The sequence below is a fragment of the Accipiter gentilis genome, chromosome 31 (genome assembly GCF_929443795.1).
Source record: "Accipiter gentilis chromosome 31, bAccGen1.1, whole genome shotgun sequence".
Lineage (NCBI taxonomy): Eukaryota > Metazoa > Chordata > Aves > Accipitriformes > Accipitridae > Astur > Astur gentilis.
This window is the reverse complement of record NC_064910.1, coordinates 3,130,871-3,146,896: the sequence shown is the minus strand read 5'-3', so window position 1 is coordinate 3,146,896 and position 16,026 is coordinate 3,130,871. Positions and strand designations below refer to the sequence as shown.

Sequence of the window (16,026 nt, the reverse complement as noted above, 5' to 3'; positions counted from 1 at the left end):
TTTTTCTTCCAATGAATTCAGGCCACATTCTCCCTGGCATGAAGGTGGGAGGAGAGGCCCATCAGCCTTCACCAGCATCTGAAGTGCAGTGGGACAAGTAGAAGAAAGGGGAGCTGACCCCCCTGCACACCCCCATGGAGGCTCAGCAGTCCCCGTGCCTTCAGCTGATGCAAGCGTAGGTGGTGGCAGGAAGAAAAAAGAGGTGTCTGCAGAGCTGCTGGGTGACACCGTGCCTGTCTGCTCGGGGGCTGCTGTGCTGCAAACCAGTATAGCATCAGAGGCAGTTGCTCTGGCTGTACTGGGGAGTTGGGGCCACGCAAGGCTCCAGCGAGGAAGCCTACTCCTGCCCAGATCTCTGGCAAATCCAAGCCTGGCACTGGAATATGACTGCTTTTCTTTAGTCAAGTTTTGCTAGCTAATGTCTCTCAGGATGAGGCTGTAGACCTTCCCATGATAGCTGCAACAGCTATTTTGCGTAGTTAAAAACTTCGATTTACCACTGGCTTTTACGCAAGTTTCTAATGATGCAATTAGCTGATATTATTCAAGGCTGTAATTTTAGTTATTGCTTGATGCAGTTAGATATTTAATTGCTTGTTAGAGCTGATTACTTACATTGATTACATTACCTTGATTATAGGGTTTGTTATATGAACTGATTGCTCTGTCTTGATTATAATGATGTTGTGCCATGTGAATAATTAACTTTTCCACAAGAATGCTGTTTATTCTGTTTCTGGTAATGTAACTCAAATACATGAAATACAACCCACCTCCTCCCTTTTGCCTTAATGCTATCAGAATATGTAAGAAATATAGAAGTCTTTTAAGTATACTACTGCAAGAAATGTCATTTTGCAAGACACTAACCTTTACACTTCGGAAATACTGAATATCCTGCTAACTGAAATGTAGGGGGTTTACATTTTACTCTTTTGGATTTATTTTACATTAAAGAGAAAGAAAAGAGGCTGCCATTAAAAGCATCTAGTTGAGCAATATATATTGAATATCTACATTTACAAATAAAATGCTGGAGACCTAATTAATGTTGCAGTGTTGGTTTTACTTTTCAGAGCATGGCACACCACTGTCAGGGCCCTTTAAATAACCCCATTATAATCTAAGTCATGTAATAACAGCTTTATGCATGAAATTTTTATGTTAGCTGTTGAGCAGAAAACACACAGCAAGTAGGTGTTTATGCCCAGCAATTTGCCATTAAAGCTCCCTACCAGCCCTGTAAAGGGAAAACCCTGACCGACACATATCACAGCACACCAGAGGCCAGGCTGACAGGGCTCGTCCAAACGGAAGGGACTGCAGGACTAAGCCCCAAAATATAAGACAGTGAAAGTCCATGAGAGAAGCCCTAGGAGGAATGGAAAGACACGAGTTATAAAATTAAGATGTTTTAAACAATTAGTGAACTGATTCATGCCTACCCTGATTGTTCAGGTACAATAAGCTTTTCCCCATCTCCACTGGCTTGTCGTTTTGAAGCTTACATGCATTTCAGATCAGAGATGTTCAAATACATGGCGTTCAGTGCTCCAGAGGCAAAAAAGCCACTGGATATACTGCTGGCTGGTAGTGGGGAGAGAACTGCATTGAGGCATACACCCATGGAAATTGTAGGCAGGTCGGTAAAAATTTTTTTTAATTATGATATCTTAAAAACATATATTTTCAAAATTGGACTTTTTCATCAAAGACTAAATAAATATATTACAAGTGTGAAATTTCATAATCTGTCAACACTGTTGCAACACATTTTAATAAGCTCTTAATAGAGCCGTAAATAATCATCAATCAAAACTTCATTGAATACCTGGGAACATACTTTTTTCATGGACATTATTGGCGACTGAATAATCATCCACTCACAGAGAGAGGAATTCCTGCTACATGATATTATTATTCATATTAATCATGGTTTCTTCTTAAAGATGAAACAAATAAAACCATTGGCTTTTTGAAACCTTTTGCTAATGCAAAATGCAGCATACTTAAATACCCTAAATTTTTAGTCTAGTAGAATTTAAGGACTTTAACGTGCTTTGCTGATTTAGATCTATGTGAATAAACAGCACCTTTTTTACTCCACTAGTTTCTGCACAGGGCAACTCAAAGCACTGTTTTTCCTTTGACAAATGATGGAAAAAATGCCAAGTATTTTTGCTGTAGTCTGAAATCTGCAGGTGGTTACTCCCTCTCCCCTCTATGTATCTGTGTAGCAGCTTTAAAATTTTTTTATAGAACAGAAACATCTGTTGATAGCCTACAAACATTTCTGAGAAAGGGAAACGATGAAGGAAATTATCTTCTGCTGGCAGCACATCAGAGGGGAGTAGATTATGTTTTTCAGAGCAGACTGCAAGCCCTTTGCCCCAGTCACCCACCTTTCTTAAGATTAAACTGTAATTAACTTGCTTTGTATGCTTTGCATAAATTCCATCGTGGCTAGTCCTTTGTGCAGTAAGGTTAAAGATGGAAGCAGACAGTAAATCTCCCCTGATCCAAGCTGCCATTCTACATTGCTAAATAAATTCCCCCTCCCAAACTGATTTTTGGATGTATAGGAGCCACACAGATGCAGAAGACTATAATCTATGGAAACAGCTGCAGATTATAGAAGGCTATACTCTATGTACAAATGCAGGAGACTATAATCTATGGAAACCAGAATACCAGTGTCATTTTAAACATGGATCAAATCCTGATCACTTTCTCACCTCCCATGTTATTTCTCGCACTAATAATATGATTATTAATGTGAGTAAAATGTGTAGAATTTCCCTCTGTGTCTCTGGAGTCAATTACAATATACTCAGTGGAGTTCTCACCTATCTAATTACACTAGAGGCAAAGCTAAAAGAAAATTATTTAATTTTCAGGAGCAAAGAAATTGGAAGTGCCAGATTTGTTATTACCCCAATGCACTAAAAATTCTGCCCTGTTGTGCATTGACTTTGTCCCCTCTGTGAGATGGGATCATGTAATTAAATGGCAGTGGCATTTAACCATTAGCTTTCATATACTCAAACATGTTGGTCATTTGCTTAATGTTTTCTCAGAGTGCAAACTCCTAATTTAAAAGAGTAGTCTTCCTCCCTCCCTACTGCATGCAGTTGTAGTAAGATGTTCCCTACTGTATCTCAGGGAATTTTTACCTCAAAGCTGCATTACTGCAGCTTCAGTGACCGAAATGATGACATTAATGAGGGATCTCAGTGTGGGCTGTTACATCTCAACGAGGGAAGCCAACGGACCAGTGTTTGTGTCACCGGGCGAGGGGCAACTGGACCAGTCCTTGTTTTTGCCAGCAGTGAAGGCTTTTGTCCTACACAGTGGTGCAGATGGAGAGCCGGGGGTGGCGGGGGACCTGAGACAGCCTTATCTCTGCCCCCATCCTGAGGCTGCAGAACAGCACAAGGAGATCCTGTGGTAGAGGTAGAGAGGTGCTGCTGGGAAAGGAACCGGGAATCTCTCTTTTTCCTTCCCATCGACCAGGGAATTACTCTTTGGCATTCAAATGCAATGTGTGTGCTGCCTAATGGTTTAGACTTTTCTGTTTGGTTGGCACAATACCAGCCCTTTTCCCTCAGGAAAACAAGTCACAGCAGGGAAGAAAAAAGGGATTTTAAAGAATTTGCAATTCAGCTAAACCTGAAAGGAATTTCAGTGAAAAAAAAAAAAAAAAAAGAAAAAGAAAAGAGGAGCTGTATAACCAGGGTGCGTTGTCCGTGCCAATGCAAACTGGAGGGGGCAGATCTTAAGATGTTCTCCTAAAAAAGCTTTCTTACTGGAAAATATCTAGCAACCAAACTAAAGCATCCTACCAGCTCCTCTGTAATGTCAATATATTCAGGCTGTATGCATAGTACTTAACCTGCCTGGAAACAGAGGAATATCAAACTGCAGATTCATGGGGACAAACACCTTAAAGCCCTCCCCTGTCTCTGCATTCTAGCCCAGAAAACATTTGCAAGATGAGTTTTGCTGACAAGCCCTTGGATGCATCCAGTGTATTCATCATCGGGTTGTCTTGCACGTTATCTGATATCTGAGGAATAGTGGTTTTAGTAGAGATATTATTTCACTTATGTTCATGTTAAAGATTGTATATTTCCTTTGCAGATTTGAAGACCAGCAAACCTGGATCAGAAATCTTGATAAATGGTTTTCAACTGGTTTTAATCTGTGAACCTCTAAACAATTTCCAGCAGGAAACAGGTCTTGGCAACACACATAGAGACCAGCTGACAAGAGGCAACAGAGTTTCCACCTGACCATAAAAGTAGTTCACAAGACCTTTCTTTGAAGACCCTGCTCTAAAATGACCTTCTGAATAACATAGGCTAAATAATTTCACTCCAAGACATCTGCGTCAAGTTCATAACTTCTGGATAAGCTTCCTCAGATCATGTAAAAAGAAGCTTGGGACTTCCAATATTTCAATGACAGAGAACAATCCATACCCTTGACAAACGTGTTCCCCTAATTCATCATTGTCAAAACTGTGTCTGCTTCATGGTTTGAATCTGTTTAGCATCGACTTCAACTCACTGCACTTACTTGTGCTTTTGTGCAAAAGACTAAAAGCCCTCTGTAACCAGTTAATGTTTGAGTATGTAGATACTTTAGAGAAGCCAAGATCAATTCACCTCTCAACCTCTTCTTTGATAAACAAAATAGCTCAAACTTCTGAGTACTGTTGCTAAAAAGTGCCACTCCAAATTTCAAATGTTTCTTTGAACTCCTTCCAAGTTGATAATGTCCTTTGCAAAGCATAATAAAGAAACATCAGAGCTGGATCAGTAATCTAGCAATGGTCCCACAGGCTATACCTACATTGCCAAATAAAAGCCAGAGACCAACCTCCAGTCCTGAGGCCACATGTTCCATCCACACTGCTCACCTCTCCCCCACCCCCAGCTTAGCGTTATCCTTCTAGCTCAGATTTGTTTTCAAGAGAGCTTGTGGGGGTGGTCTGAAACTGAGCTGAAGTGGCAGCTAACTATTAGACAGCGGGCTGATGCTTGAGTTTATTTCATAGCAGCAGAGTAGACATGGCCCCTAATACCTTACAAAATACCTGTCATTATAGGCAACCCAGCTTCATCTTGCTAGTAGACACCCAGTAATTCATGGGTTATGTTAGATCAATTAGCTACAGTATCTCCCTAGAAGATTACTTTACCTTCAGACTTTTTACCACATTGATGTTTCATTCCTCCTTAGACTTGCTGCTTTCAAACACACACTGGCTCCGTCCTACAGCTAGGATGTCCTTTTTCTCTACTCTGCTCTTTATGCATCAGCTGAAAATACTAGCATGGCAAAAAGGGATCCAAAAATCCCTCTTTTGGCCCAGGAAGGTTCTTCTGGCAAAACCACAGTAACTTACAACAGCACCAATGTAACCACGGTTACTGTGGGGGAGATCTTCACCTGAAAGGAGGTGATTTTGACTGCGTGCCAGAGCAGACACCAATGCAGAGCTTCCAGGCTCTGATGTGTCTGGAAGCACCAGACATCTGTAGATATCTGTAACTCATTCCAGGGCTCTCAATTAGGCTGGAGACCTGTCCAGCATGAGGAGCTCCTTTACCATCTGGACTGGGATGTTCAAAGAAGAGTATTTAAAGTATACTTAACTGCATTTGGATGCATGAACATAACTGTTACATGAATGTGGTCATCTTGCAGTACAAAAGAGAAATCTTGGCAGATTGGCTTAAGCTGGTTGCAAGAGTCCTCTTTTGCTCCAACTCTTAAATTAAGTTCATAAAAAAGAATAAATACCCTCTTGTAATTAATTGGTACTGTAAGAATGCAGTCTGTGCTTCCCATCTCAGCATCAGATGCAAGGCCTAATACTAGTATTAATACGGTGGGAGAGTTGACCATTGGCTCCAAATGCACTGCTTGCAAACTTAAGAACTTCATATTTAAGAAGTTCATCAATAAAATATTTTTCACCTCGGTGGACCATCAATATAAAAATCACTACTGAACTAGTGCTAGTTTTCAGTTATAAATGTTTAGTGCTCACTCTGCTAAAAAAAAAAACCAAACAAAAAACCCTTTATGGTATATGCTATGGCATGCTATTATATTAATGAGTCATACAGGATGGAAATGGAATTAAAAGTAATTAGCTGTAATTTTGTATCATGTAGCAGCATGGAGAAAGTAAAATGCATTTAGTGTTCTTCTCCAGAGAGGCTAACTAACTTAATTGCAATGAGAAATTACTTATTCTTTGAGTGTGTTTTCTACCACCAGTCGCCAAGGTAACAACTTTGTTAGAGATGGAACACAACTATTTGGTTTTTTCTTCAAAGGAAAGGCCAACAGGCTTGCTCAGAACATTTTCAAATGGCTTTTTAGGAGACCTGACCTGAAGTGTGCAAGGCTTTGGTGCATGACTGTAAGCCGTGTTAACGTGCCATGGGCTTATGAAGTCACCCTGTAGTAAAATGCAGTGGTCGTCAGCGAAGCTGCTGGGCACCCCTGCTGCAATTCTTGACTGAGTGTCTGTAATATGCACAAGAAACTTCAAAGATGGGAAGAGGACTGACATTCTCAGCCATTGCATGTGCAACCACCAGATGCTGCCACCAATTCTTGAGCACACACGTGCAGCACCCGCCTCTTCTGCCCAAGGCCTGGGGAAGCAGCAGGGAACCTGCAGCTCGCTGCTGGGTGGATGGCCCTGTCTGGGGTCCTGCATTTACAGCAGAAATCATCAGATCTTCGTGGCATTTCAGACCGTACTTTTCTGACATCCTGAGAAGAGGCCTCATAATGTTTGATTGTTTCAGTCAACATTGGATTCATCGCTTCTAATTTGGCTCAATGCTGGCTTTAAGCTGAGCCAAGTGACTGCTGCGGCCCCAAGACCTGGTCCTGCCTTCCCTCCAGCTCCCAGCTACACCTCCCCAGCCGCTCGCCTTGGGCTGGCACCGACAGTCTGTCTGTCTGTCTGCCTGAGATAAATTAGATGGGGCAATCCCGCTGGGAGCCAGCTTAGGTGGTGGTGGGGGGAAGCCCTTGGGGTGAATTTTCCCTTCAGCCTGCCCTAGGCAGGCTCCTGTGCCTTGGTACAAGATGTGAGGCACAATCGTGAAACCAGGGGAAGGAGGGTGCCACTTTTTGACAGCCACCCTTATTTAAAATCCCACAATATGGTTTTTTTTACTGCGGACACCTCTCCTGCAGTCTGTAACCCGTAAAACACTGAAAGCGCTGATGTTTGCTGAGGCGGATAAACCTCAGAGTGCTAGTGCAGCTTCCCTGTTCTCCTCTGGAGCTTCTCTCCTTGGGAGGGAAGCTAGAGCACCAAGTGGCCATGGTGATTTTGCAGCTTCTCAGTCTAAAGGCATAAAATACTACATAACTAAGAGTATTTTATACGTGGTTTCTGTGAGGCACTCAACTCCCTGATCTGGTTTCTGTAGCACAGAAAGGTACAATGCAAAACAGCCTGGATCTGAATCCTTCGGACAAGCTGAAGGAACCAAAACCCACACCCACTCACGCTATTTTTTGCCAGGGTTGTCTGGGACTGCAGTTTTATAATGTAGTTATTTGTTCACTGGATGGGGGCTGCCGTCTTGATATTACTTAGCACAGCAGCTTTTGAGCTGTACCAACCAGTGCTCAATTTGCATCAGCATCCCCCAGGTGAAAGACTCCACTTGCTCACTGCCATGTCTCTGTGCTGCCCAGAATGTGAGTTTACATAATGCCTGTCTTACTAAACAGTATTTTGAGTTAACATACATAAAGAGCAGACAAATATCTCAAGTTTAGTTTCTAAACTCCCAAACCTATAGGTAATTACCCAGCTGATACACTTCAGCAGTCCAGAAGCTGCACTTAAACCATGTGGGGTGAAGATCCCAGGCTAGGGGTAAATGTTTTAGTGTCCTCCGGTTCAGCTACAGGTTCATTTCAGGGCTTAGTGCCTGATGCTATGTTCTACTTTAATTAATTCTTTAAGCCACCGCTATCAAGAGGAAGAAACTAGATCAGCTGAAAATGAAATTAAATCAATGTGACACAGAAGTGGCTTTGCACAAGAGAAGAGGAATCCAAGGGACAACTTAACACTGCCTGGGTTGATGTGCATTTTAGATCTCATGATGGACAAGCAACTCTGCCTTTCCACAGCACCCTCCTTTTCCTTATACACATGCCTCTAACATCTACATGAGTTTGAGAACTCCAGTAATCAGTGTAAAGCTGGCATATAGACATGAAGTCAGAAAGAGTGCAAAATGGGAGCCCAGGTTTGGAGCCTGACTCTCTATCAGTTCCAATTCTTGCACATCTAAGTGTTGAGAACAGCTTGTGAGAATCTGCTCTTGCAAATCAGAATCTAACATGTTGTCTCTGCTTTTAGGCAGGATGGAATTTGAACCTTTGCCTGAAGTGAGTGATATCATGCCTAAGGCACCAAGAAGCCTCTCCGCTATATATATGCAGTCATATTAAAATGCTTCAGCCAGACAAGATCCCTTATCACGTGTATATACAATATATGATTTCAAAGCTACTACAAGACATTTTTATCCCAGAGGCACTACAGCTGGGATCTAGTCTCTTTCAGAATAACTACTGTTTACAGAATTATCCTCCATCATGAAAAAACTACAGACGGTCTCTTATTCCTCCACCACTTCACTACTATGATCCAAGGCAGCCTGTAGCAAGAATAAAAAAGTCCCAGATCTCCACAAACAAAACAACCATTTGTGTTTGTGCTTTCTAGTGAAGATGAGCAAGCCCCCATTGATCTTGGGCAGGATAATCTTATGGATAAATGGATCTTTTCCTTTCTCTGGACCAGTTTTCCCAACATTTCACATTCCACCACTTCCTCAGTTTCTTATTTGTGGACACTTAAGAAAACTCTTAAGATAGGGTCTATCTGTATAAAAACAGGTCTGAAACTGCAAAACAACAGAGCAGGATGCTCTTCTCCTCAGGCTCTTATAACATCATTTCCCTTACCACAGTCCATTCAGGTTTCAGTTCCTAATACAGTACCTTATCATAGTGTTTTCTCAAATTGCTAGTAATAAAGTAATGAAGTAAGCCATGCTGTTATCTACCTTTAAAAGCTAACCTGAAGTGCATCTGATTATTCTGCCAATTTGTCACTTCACCATTCACAATCAGAAGTTGTAAGCAGCTTATAATCTTTGGAAGGGTCACCATCCATTACACTATCCAAGCATTCATTCAAAGATGTGTCCATTTCACCCACCCAGATAAAAAACATGGAGGCTGCTTTTAGGAGGCCCCTGAAATAATGACTATTTCAGAGTAACATCTTGGAAGCACTTCTAAGATACTTTAGTTACGCAGCTCTTGGCTGAGCTTTTCACTGGACCTTGCAGCTCTTTGTGGCAGAGGAACTCAGCTCCAAGCACAAGGGGACAGGGCAGGGTGTATGTGTAGCAGTCCTGATCCATAGATTTATGCTGTCCCTTCATTGCACCACATAAAATCAGACTCTTTTAAAACTAATCATAAACTGCATTAAAACAAAACCTCAGCTAAGAGGATGTAGCAGTAATTAATGATAAGGTACGTAAGGGTCATCATCAAAGTCTTAGGCTTTATAAACACAGAAAATTCAGCCCAGTTCATGCTTAGAAAAAAGCCAAAAATGGTAATGAAATGGCAATTAATAGAGCATCCAAACCTTTTTATTCTTTTCTGTTGGTGAGAGAAATTTAGAAGAGAAATCTAGTGCATCTTTAAAAATAGTTGAATCTGAATCTAAATTCTTTGACTGTATTCTGTTAGGTTTTGTACAGTATGAATGTAAAATCCTGCATCTGAGCTGGAATAACCCCAGGCAACAGTTCAAGCTGACACGGTAGCAGCCTGGCAAAGCAAAAAACAACAGATGTGTTTGTGGACAAGTTAAACTTATGTTAGCAGGGTGCTTTTGCAAAAGTGATGGCCAACTGCGTACTGGGCTGCATTAGGAAACCATCAGCAGCAGGCTGGAGGAAGTGATTATTCGTTTTTGCTGAACACTCATGAGGCCACATCTCAGTATGGTGTCCAATTTTAACGTCTCTCCCATACAAGGAAGACCTTGACAAATTACAGCATGACCAGTGGAGGGCCACTAAGTGATCAGAAGACTGAAGGACAGCATGTACCAGGACGGGTTGAAGGAACTGGGCCTGTTCAATGAGGAGAACGGAAGGCTTAGGGCTGTATTTATTGCTGCATTGAACTACCTGAAGAATTGTTTTAGAGATGACAAAGCCAAAGAGGTGTATAGAGAAAGCATAATGGCAACAGTCCCAGGTTGCAATTTCACTGCTGTGTCTTCTGGTGTTCTCACTGGTATTATCCCAAGTGCTTCAGCTCTGCTTTTCTTTTTAGTGGATCCCCTCTAATAAATCTGCCTGGGTGCGGTGTTTGAACTCTACTCTAAAAGATCAAAAAGCAGTTCTTATAGTCAAGCAGAGAGGACTTCCCCTGCCTGACCCCTTGGCTTCTCCTAGAGCTTTCAGGCACACCCGAGTCTCTTTTTATCCCATACTTCAGGAAAATGTGACTGGCTATGTGTCAGTACCGATGTTCCATGATTCCCAGCTGAGCGTGTGAAAAGATGACACAGAGCATTTGTCTCCACAGCTTAAAATATCTTCCCCTGCTTTTGCTACCTGTCATCTTTCTAACCTTCTCGGGAAGCTCTTGCAGGCAATTTCCTCACTTCATAACTGCATTTTTTTCTGCTGATTATTTTAGGTTCTGCCTGGGGGATAACTGCAAAGCTAAGGATCATGTGGCAATGCTCAAGGCTTGCAGGCATGGAGAGGAGGGTAGTGGGTACTGCAGAGAACGGGTATGTGAGGTGGGACAGGGGGTCTGCCTGTGTGGTGAGAGGAGGCTGTTGGATGATCTCCATTACCTGTTGCACAACTGGGCTGTTCTCATCCGCTAAATAACACAATGTCTCAAGCAAACACAAATGCAGATAATGGATTCCTGTGATCACCGTATTTTTCTGAAATAACAACACTGCACATTAATGCCAGCTTTCATTGTTTCATTTGATTCTGGCTTGGGGTTTTTTTAAGGTGAAAAGCGCAGCTGAAGGGACCAATGGTGAAATTAACTTTACACAGTAAATTACATCTGCACTATTTTTAAAATAAGCTACTGCTCTTTTAAATCAAGCTACTTTTCCTTCAGTGTTCTTAATTTTGTAAGTGCTGTGCTCCAGAGCTTTCTATTAAGCAAAGTGTTTTAAAATGAGTCTTAAATAATTTAAATATCTCTTTTCTGAAATACATCCCTTTCCTGGAAGAATTCTTGTCCATTTTATGCCTTCTTTTAGGAAGAAAATAAAACAGAGAAAGTATTTATTATTCTATCCACAGTTTTACAAGAGCAGGAGAAAATGCACAACAGTAATAGGCTCCATTCCACAGCAGGCACACGCTAAGAAAAATCTATAATAATGTGATTTGTCCTTTCCACATCCCTCCCAAGTCAAATGAAGTTAAAAATAAAATGAAAAACAGGAGACATTTCTTATTCCAAATTGATGTGAAGGATGTTGTATTTGTTGTTGGTCTGAAGCCTGCCTGGCTTCAGCCACTACTTCTCCTTCCAGGAGAAAAGGGACCTGGAGTCTTGGTATCAGCACCCCGATATTGGAGACAGAAATGTGAACGCTGCCCAACTCCTCCTCACAAAAACTTTATGGCTTTAGTGTAGACCTGGGCACCTGCTCTGACATGGCCTGAGTTTGTCCTTTCCCTGAACAGAGGGCAGTTTACTCCAATTCTCCAGCAGTTATCCCCCAAAGGCAGTGCCCGAAGTAGCAACAGCACAACACAGGTCTGAAAATGGCTGGTACTGGCCTGTGGGGAAGGGACTGAACGTGGTGTTACTGCTCTCCCTGAAGGAAATTAGTGGTGATGCAAAGGGGATGTAATGCAGTGGCAATGACACTGTAATCTGCACAGCACACCTTCTCTTGATAAGACCCCACTGTTCCTGTAAAGCAAATTGGGAGTGTACTTACCCTACCACCCCTACAGATTTCCCAGGTGTGTCAGTCAGAGAAATTAGGTGATGTACACCTTTACTCCACCTGATCCTATTAAGCTCCTTATTAGACAGAGGAGGAGAATAAGATGAAGCGAGTGTGACCATGTTGACATGCAAATTAAGTTTTCCAACAAACGGTACTACTAAGTATTTCGTTGTTCTGTAATATGTGAAGGAGACCAGATGAGACAGATATGATAAACAAAACTTGGCCCAAACGTAAACAGCTGGAAACAGATTTCCATGAAGCATGTCATGCCATGACTGAAGCAGGTTCATGCCAGCACTCTGAGGGATGGCTGGATGGTGGACAGCCCCTTCCAGTCTCCAGCTCTCCACAGACGATGCAGTCATACCAAGTCACTGACTTAACCAGATACAGAACTGCCCCCAAGATTGTAAGATGCTTTCTTCTTGAGTGAGTGCAATGACTTTGTGCCTTGGTGCTCTCCTATGACAACTCGCTGGGCCGCTTTCTCCCCGCAGAGCACTGCAATGAACTGAATCACAGAATCATAGAATATCTTGAATTGGAAGGGAATCTTTTAGTCTGTAACAACACATCAAGGGCATGCCATGACAGCAAGCAATGCCACGCAGCTATTTACGCTACAATAGAGGAGGCAAATATAAACTGTAGGTATTACGTATGAGATGCTGTTTCTTCAGATATAAGGGTATAATAATATTCTAATATGATATTGTTGTTTGATTTAGATAGGAAGCAGTGTCGCTTCTAAAATAGCTAAGTAACAAATGTGAAAGGAACTTAAAGTAAAGCCAGAAGAGTGCAAACTGACAAAGGAAACGCCTGGAAAGATAACAGGGGCGATGCCTATCTCTGTGTTTGAGATGATTGAGCACACAGACTGTCCTCTGACACAGTAACTCGCCTCAGAGAAGGCGAATCTGTGTCTAACCTCAGCAGTGGGGGCTGTGGCCGCATGGTTGCATTGCAGTTCTAAGGTGTAAAAGTGTACAAGTGCCATCTGAACACTTCCTAGTGATCACAACAAAGCAGGACAAAAATAAGTCTCGTTCCTGGGAAATTAGGAGATTGATCCCATATTGGAATAAGTGGCAGTGGTCTTCTGGGGCACAACCTCCAAATTTTCAGGAGCAGGAAACCTAAATAGGAATGTGCTCCCCTCCTCTTTTAAGCAGCTCCCATGGAAAGGCTCCCTGGGCTTATGCTAATAAGAGAAGAAGTTATACCAGGTGTCATCCAGAGGAACAGCAGGGCAAATCAAAGTAAAAGCAGGCCACTTCAGCACAATGCAGGGTCGGTATAGCACAGAACATGATTACAATCCAGAGAGTTTATTCATGCTCACATTGCACAGCTCAGTTTTTTATACCAATAAATGTCTTCTTCCTTGTGCAATGCATGTGAGGTTCTGAAGCCCACATTTGGTTTAGAGTCCTCTTTAATAACAGCAAAAAAGAAATCAGTTTACAGCTTTATGCTCCAAGTGATCCAAAGCCTAATTATTCTGATGCATTTGCTAACAGAAAATTAAGTAGACTTATATTGATGCCAGTGGTGTTCTGCTGCCCCTCAACAAACATAAGCAGAAAGATGAACAGGCTCATGATATTTCATAGCAGTGAGGGGGTCATAGACCATCATACTTGCTGTATTATGTAGCACACTATATCTGCGTTCTAGCGTCTATCAAAACATATAGCTAATTCTTTCCTGATGCTTTTGGAAATCAAAGCTCAATTAAAAGGTTGGGTTTAGATTGATTTTTAGGTATTCTATCTCAATAGACAGAGCAGCAAACAACACATATCTAACATGTAAACTGGCGCATTCAAATGACCCCACAACCCAGTCTTTCTTGTTCCTCTATCAAACCTTTTAGTTTAATATTTTAAGTTGAACTCAGTGAGCCAAAATAAAAAAACATTGTTCTAAGTTTGTCTAGTGCTCATACAAGAAGGTCATGACAAAGACTCCTAGGCACTCATAGACAGTAATGAACTACTAGTAACGCTACTGCAACAGCAGTACTGTGAATGACTATAAATGTCCTTTTGAAGCAGAGAAGGCAATGGGCTGGGGAGAAGAAGGAGGAATGGGTTTTGAAGACACATTGGAAATACTAGTCACTCTGGTTAAATGACCCACATACCTCTTGATGGCAGGCAGGTAGTGAATTTTGGATTGTTTGTCACTCAGCTGGTTCCCCCTTCACACTACCTCTAACCAAAACCTGCTACTTCCTCCGCTGTCTTTGCTCCAAGAAAACACTCCCTCTGTGCTGTTGCAATCCACTTCCCTCTAAAGATTGCATGGGGACTTCTGGTGCTCATCACCGTTTGGTGCGTTCCAAATCCTTACTGTGCCCACAAAGCCTTTGTGCAAAAGGAAACAAATGCTGGTGGTGGCTGGAGTGGCTCCCCTTTCCTAAGCAGGTATGCATTTTAGCACACCTGTCATTACATCATTTTACATCACCTCTGTATTTGGAATTCCCTGAGAGATGAATAAGCAGTTGGCACCATCTCTGGGTATTGGCATGATGGGCTTTCCTGTCGATTTTTGCCAAAAGACATTTCTCCAACAAGAAGAACTATCAAAAAAACTAACATACTGCTATACATAAAACAAAAGAAAATGCTTTCCTGCTAGAAATGACATAAGTAACCAAAAATGAAAGATGACAGAAAATCACTGTACTTACTATGTGTCGTGCTGCAAACACTCCATCAACTATTGCACAACAGAACGCTGCTACCACGCCAAAGCTGATAAACACAATGGAGGCTACTAACTGAGAAGAGAAAAACAGATTGAGTAATGTTTTCAATATAATTCTTTAAGTAAAACAATTACACTGATTTGTCTAGTATTCTTAAACGACAGTTCCCCCTGCTGTAATTTACTTTAGCTCAGTGTGGCAGGATGCCAGTCAGGCAATAGAAAAAAGGCAGAATTTCTTGATGCTGAGTTGACATACCATCAAGTCTACTAGAAAAGCTGAAATCTTTCTAGAGAAAATTAGGTCAGCTTCAAGACTTATTAAATTCAATGGTGATTTCTTCTAAATCAACTCATTTAATGGAACAGCAGTGGTGCCCACAGGGAGCATGGCAAAAAGACACGTTCCTGTTGGCTCGCATCAATCTCTAGAGCTTTACTACAGTGGTAGTAGTTCACACATACAGATGAAGACATTGTAGTAAGTTAATAACTAGACCGTGAACTCTCAGAAAGCTTTTATCATCCCAAATAGCTTATGATAACTTATGTCACAACAAAATCAGAGACGTGTAGGACTGGTACCTCTGGAAGGGCTGGGGTGTGCTGCCTTGGCCCCTGCCCCTCAGTCTCAGAGTGGGCACAGCAGAGCACAGCAGAGCTCAGTACATGTCCCAGCTGCAGCACAGACAGCTGTAGCCTACCAGCCGTAGCTTCAGACCTCATTCTACCTCCCAAGCTGCCTCATTCATTAGGCGTCATTAATTCTTTATCAACAGGACTGCAGATGGCACAACACTAGAGCACTGCTCTAGCACAAGTGGTGGTGATACAGAGGACTTGGGGGGAAAAGGCTGTGCACGTTGGGCATCCTCACTTGATCTCCGAGGACAACTACAGCTGTAGCTCTGGCAGCAACTGCAGGGCTAGCACAACCCCAGATGTGGCAAGCTTACTGCCCAATTCACTCTGAAGAGAGCAACAGGACTCAGAAAGGCCAAGCGCTGGTATGCTTCTCCATCAAAGAGCAGTCATTGTGCTGTTAGCACGCGCTCTTGAGATGACCCTGGCTTGTTTTGAGGGCATCTCTGAAGGATGCAGTGCTGTGAGCAAGGTGGGATGAAGTGAGTCCTGAAAGAGAGACCCTGTGTATGCCTGGCAAGGTGCTCCCCTTGGGTTCATTAGCCCCAATGCCATCAGATGAGGGAGAGATGATGTCA

General features: G+C 42.2%; 1 protein-coding gene across 4 annotated transcripts in view; it reads right to left on the bottom strand.

Annotated features, from left to right (window-relative positions):
- TMEM255B (transmembrane protein 255B) overlaps positions 1-16,026 on the bottom strand; it is an 84,310-nt gene that overhangs the window by 27,098 nt on the left and 41,186 nt on the right. For 3 of the 4 annotated variants that reach the window (XM_049834097.1, XM_049834098.1, XM_049834099.1), the window contains one exon: positions 14,790-14,879. The exons of the other annotated variant lie outside the window; for it this stretch is intronic. In XM_049834097.1, coding sequence (XP_049690054.1) covers positions 14,790-14,879 — 90 coding nt within the window. The remainder of the gene's footprint in view (positions 1-14,789; positions 14,880-16,026) is intronic. 4 annotated transcript variants of the gene reach the window in all.